Here is a 6,000-nt window from a genome sequence, read left to right as displayed (position 1 = left end):
AATGTATAGAATCCATTACATAACTAAATGGGAAGCTTCCCACTCTGACAATTTACCACCTAGATCAATTCTCCTCTTCCTAGCAGTGGATTCAAGAGGTCCCAATTGTTTTAGTTCTTTATTCAACCTTGTATTGTGAACCCAAAGATTTGCAATCATTGCTTCCATTATAATTAGCATAAGAATCTTAAAAATTCTTAGCCATCCGACAAACCTCAACAATAGCTGATTTCCTTTCCTTGGTAATAATTTTTACACCCCCATCCAACTCAACAACCACTTGGCTGAACATCGACTTCTTAGCTGCAATGGTTCCATTCACCACCGATGTAACTCTGTCAAAATCCCTTAAAGAACCATCTTAAATGTCTTGAACATTTGTCGAAACAGCAGAGAATTCTCTAATAATAACCTCCTTGTCCTCCTGTATCAGTCCATACAAAGGCATCCCTACAGCTGTATACCATGAAAATTCTGATCTTCTACATCAACAACATAAGATGAAGAAACTAGCAACAATGAAGCTTCCATCAAACCATCACCCGAATGTATGAATTTAGAATAATTGAAAGAAACCAATGCTGGCAGCACAACAGCTACTTCTAACTGAGCTTTATGAGCATCATATTTGGCTAAATAAATGGTATCACCCTGCTTACGGACTTTAGGGGGTATATCACCCATAGTAGGAAATTTAACATCTACACAAGATATATTAGTTACATCATCCTTCCGTCCAGAAGTTTGAACCAATTCAGGATTATGAGACCCCTTCAACTCAGGCTTATTTTGATAAAAATCTGAATTAATATTATCACCCAATGAAGGCATCACCGCAGAACCCTTATTCCTTTTGTTAAAAAAATTGTTCTTTTTATCTACTTAAGTCAACATATTTTCAGCACCATCTCTAAAGTTAATATCTTGGAAAATATGATATAAGCCCATTACCTCCTTGCATATTGAGCTTCTCTTATATCTAACATGAAAGATAAGCATGTGTATTGAACATTTGTTGACTTTGAGGTTATGGTGCATGTATCTTACAGTATAAAGATTTAGGTTTTAAAATGTGTATGTTTTATGGGGTTGTTTGGCTATAAGTAGGATTTAGTAAACCTTGAGAGGATTAAACCATCAAAATTGTTTCGCATGACAATTGTTAAATCTTGTTAAATCCTAATAAGATATTGGTTATTTGTTCTTGGATTTAAGATTTGCAAGAGGAGAAATTCGAATGCATTAAATCCAATGAAGGGCGGAATTTAACAAATCAAAGATTTAATCAATAGGGTTAAAACCGGACTTACCAAACAATAAGATGTGAGAAGTATTGTTCCAAAAATTATTGGAAAGAATATACACAAAATATACTCTGCACTTGACCATAGCTAATATATAATGTTTCTAAAAAACCGCGCTGCAAAACTTCGAGCATTTTAAATCATATAATACTGCACTTGAATCCGGTAAAACTACTTTATTCCATCAAGAAATAGATTCTCAGTGAAAAAGGAAAAAATACCTAGTTTCTTAAGAAACCGCCTCCCATTGATATGCTTCCATATATGCTGCTCTGATTTGTTGATGACATCCCCCGTCAGACTGCAAACCAGCATCGACCTAACTCATAAAAAAACTCTCATTACAAGACGGAAGATTCAAACTCGAAAGAGAAAGGAAGAAAGGATGAAAGACCATACTTGGAGATGGGGTGTGGTTGAAAGGTATTTAGAATGGGTTTCTTCTTGGCGAGGGCAGCGTCGATTAGGGCGACGCGGCAGGCCTTGGTATGGGAGTAGGATTCCTTTTCATTGCCGGGGAGATCATGGCCCGTCTCGTCGCATCTCCAACGACCATTACCGAGATCACGAATGTCGGTGAGCCTAAGAGAAAGCTGCCCTCCTTCACCTTTTGGTTATTGACCTTTGATTCTGCAGCGGAGCCGACTAGAAAGTTGATATTGAAAACCTTAAGAAAGCTGCCCTGAACGAAGCCTAAATAATTTTATGATAGTGTCAAAACCTACTTGTTTGCAAACAAATTGAATTTATTAATTTGACTAGATGTGTCAATATTTGACACGACATGAAAATCCGACTCGAATTTGACCCGAAAATTTTGGGTTTGACCTGACCTGATTTCAAAACGGGTCGGGTTCCCGAGTTCGACCAGTTTGAAAAATGGGTCGAGTTCGGGTTGATATATATATATATATATATATATATAACAAATGCAAGTAGCAACCTTATTTAAAATTATAACCATATGATAGCTAATCTATCACATACTTTCTTCAATATGGAACTAAAAACGGAAGGAATATTATTCTGAAAAAAATCCCAAAGGAAACTACAATTTAATAAATAGATTGCATAACCATAGGCAACTTTATTCTCCTCTCTTGAAATACAATTAAAAATAATGCGCTCAAAATCATATAAAAAAGATAAATAAAAAATAGAACATGCAGCTCTCTGAAATTGAGAAGCTAACCATTTATGAAAAAGCTTGATCACATTGGCATTATCCCCTTCAATTCAAATGCCTTCAGCTTCAATCATCCATTCTTCAAGATATCCTTCAAAGAAAGGATAGAAATGATTTCAAGTTGAGTTACATCCCAATGATATAATTGCTTACCAAAAGCTGATATAAATCTTTCTTTATCATCCCTTATTAGTCCACTCATTCCTGCACAATTAGAACTAAGTAATGTTGCATCAATATTAACTTAAATCCATTTTGGAGGTGGAGGATGCCAAAATTTAAAATTCAATTCATTGAACCGATTAGCACCCCAGTTATCCAAAATAGGATTTAGATATGACTTTATTGAAACAGATAAAATCTCAGTTGAAATAAACATAGAGGAAGATAAGAATTTTCCATGCTTGATAGAATTCATATCTTTCCAACAATAAAAAAATAGACGAACAATAAATTTTATCAAGAGCAAGATTTTTGTTAAACAAATATTGAAGATGATGCCACATTTCAGAAATCGAATTAAAGGAATTTGAATTCCCACTTCTTTAGAATAACAAAAACGTTAATGAGCTTTTTGAAAGAAGTAGCACTATGAAAGTATTTTCCTCAAGTAGACAACCTCTGTTATAAAGATCATAATTTAGCAATTTTCTATGACTAAGCCAGTTGTTCGTAGAAATAGCATTTCGTCCAAGTCTCCACCAGAAAAAAAAGAATTATGGGTAGCATCTTCATCTTCTTAAGCCAATTAAAGTAATTGATTTCAAAAAAAAATGAACTTTTCTTCAAAGGATAAAGCTGTTATTTTCTTCCCTGAATGTTGATGAATTAACTCTATTTTGTCTTCATAGTGATTTGGAATGAAATGAATTTTTTTGATTACATTGATCAATTCTTCCCCAAAAGAATCTTGCTTGAAACTATAATTAAAATTTATTTCCTCAAACAATAGTTTTTCAACATATAAATGCTCAAATTTGCTAATATTAACAAAAGTTGGCCATGCACAAAAAGGTTTATCTGCTTTCCATGTATCATTTAAAATGTTGATGTTTGTCCCATTTCCAATCTTCCATCTTAAAATAGTCTTTAAATGCTTTGCACCATCTAATAAAATTTTCCAAGTTTAAGAAGTGCCTTTTTTAGAAGAAGAGCAAATATTGCTGCCATATTTCTTAATAAGAATTCTATTTAGTAAAGATTTCGGATTCTGAATAAAATTCCAGGATATTTTTGATCTTAATGGTTATTCCCATAATGAAGCCAAATGAAAATCAAGACCACCATTTCTACTTGGAAGACAAAGCTCACTCCAACTGATATAATGCATTCATTGTTTTCCATTGTCTTAATGCCAAAGAAAACTTTTGCAAAGCTTGTCTAAACCTTCAAGAGTACTTTTCGAAACTAGGGATGAGTAATGAAATAAGTAGATAGAGATAAAAGAGAAGAATTAATAAATGTAGTCTTCTAGCAATAAATAAAAATATACTTCCCCAAGAGTTTATCATATCCATCGAATGCTTAATCAGACATTGGAAATCTGTGACAGATAATCTTCTCAAAACAAATAGAAGTCCAAGATAATTGAACTCTTTCACAAGCCTGAATCCATATTGCTTTGAATTTTTTTTTTCCTCTTGCTCATCTTCTTAGAGCAAAGGATCCTTGATTTGGAAAAATTAACTTTTTAACCAGTCCATGAATAATAATTTGATAAAATGTTTGAAATAAGATCCAAATAATAAAATTTTGCTTCAACGAGAATCAACACATCATCAATACATAGCAAATGTGAAATTCTTTCAGCATTAGACGAGATTTTAATACTAAGAATTGCATTTTGTTGAAAAGCCTTGGAAAGAAGCTCAGAACAAAGAATAAATAGAAACGAAGACAAGGGACTACCTTGTCTAAATCCATATTCAACCAAAATCCAACCCAAAAGCTAACCATTAATTAAAATTGAAAATCTCAGGAAACAAACACATTGCAGGACCCATTTTATGAATTTGGTTGGAAAATTCATCATAATCATAACTTGATTTAAAGTTTGCCAACACATGCTATCATAGGCATGCTCCATGTCCACCTTTAATGCAAAGAAGCCTCTTTTTGAGGAAGAGAATCTAAATTTATGAAAGATTTTTTGGGCTAAAAGACAATGATAAGAAATTTATCTGTTTGGGACATAAGCCACTTAGTCTTTAGAAATTATTCTAGGTAAAATAATCTTGAATCTATTTAGAATCATCTTTGCAACAATCTTATATGTAGTTTGGCAAATGCTAATTTGTCTAAATTTAGATGGTTCACAAGCATTTTCAGCATTGGGAATGAGAATAACAAGCATATCTTTCCAATTGGTAGGCTTGACATTTGATTGAAAAATGTATTGACAGCATTCCATACATAAACTTTGATAGTTTTCCAATAGAATTTTAAAAAATGTAAGAGAAATACCGTCCTGTTGCAAATCTGGATTCAAAAATTATAATTTTGATGATATCAAACATTTTTGACACTTCTGTTTTTCTAGAATTGCCTTACCTACTAACGTTTCAAGTCCACAAGATCAAATTATAAATCAAGCCAGCTCAAGATTGGGTAGATTAGGACTGAGTCAGTCTGTAAGTGTACTTCAAGTGTCTTTTTCTTTTCTTGAGTCAAATGTAAAAAAGTGGGTCAGATGCTAAGTAACCTTGCACACACACACACACTCAGGGGGAAAAATTTTGTCTGTTTAGAGTTTTCTATTTTTGATCATATCGTCCGGGACGATCCCAAAACGTCCGGGACGATCAGTTAAAAATAAAAACCCTAAGCATCCTGGTTAAGGCAGTCGAAATTAAGTGAATCATCCTGGACGATAGGCTCAAATCAGGAAGAATCAGCCACACCAACTCTTTTAGGCATGTTTTATTTTTAGACATAAATCTAGACGATGCATTTTAATTATGCCTAAATTAGTTTAGTATATATGGAATGCAATTAAGGTGTGATTGCTCGATCATATCATCCTGGACGATCACAGGATCGTCCAGGACGATCAGTTAAACAAACATTTGTTTCTTCATGGATGACCAGGGTGATGTTTTGGACTATATTTGATATTTTGAACTAATTATTCATGACTATCTATATATCGTCCTGGATGATCAGTTATTTTTTCATTGTTCATATATATAAAGTCTGGCTGAATAGAGCGATGGTCTGGATGATGTTCAACATCTTGAACTAATTGTCTAGGACGATCGTTAAATTATCTTGGATGATTAGTTATTTTTTTATCATCCAAGCTTGGTAAAGTTTGGCCGAACAGAGCAATTGTGTGGACGATATTTGACGTCTTGAACTAATTATATAGGACGATGTCCTATCATCCTGGACAATCTGAACAAATAAAACTTCTAATCATCCAAACTCTCCTAGATCATTCTGGCTAATTGAGCTAAATTTTTACTGATCATACAAGACGATCTGTCGATTAATTACAATTTAGGGCAAATA

At 33.4% G+C, this 6,000-nt stretch overlaps 1 protein-coding gene across 1 annotated transcript in view; it reads right to left on the bottom strand.

Annotated features, from left to right (window-relative positions):
* Positions 1-1,460: 1,460 nt before the first annotated feature.
* The window catches only part of LOC110096740, a 48,297-nt gene continuing 43,757 nt past the window's right edge, over positions 1,461-6,000 (bottom strand). The window contains exons 2-4 of the mRNA XM_028700631.1: positions 2,644-2,694; positions 1,704-1,911; positions 1,461-1,623 (exon numbers count right to left, since the gene is read on the bottom strand). Coding sequence (XP_028556464.1) covers positions 1,476-1,623; positions 1,704-1,911; positions 2,644-2,694 — 407 coding nt within the window. The 3' untranslated portion in view covers positions 1,461-1,475. The remainder of the gene's footprint in view (positions 1,624-1,703; positions 1,912-2,643; positions 2,695-6,000) is intronic.

Source organism: Dendrobium catenatum, unplaced genomic scaffold (assembly GCF_001605985.2).
Source record: "Dendrobium catenatum unplaced genomic scaffold, ASM160598v2 fragScaff_scaffold_1559, whole genome shotgun sequence".
NCBI lineage: Eukaryota > Viridiplantae > Streptophyta > Magnoliopsida > Asparagales > Orchidaceae > Dendrobium > Dendrobium catenatum.
Note: the sequence above shows the minus strand (reverse complement) of the source record. Positions and strands in the feature narration are given on the sequence as shown.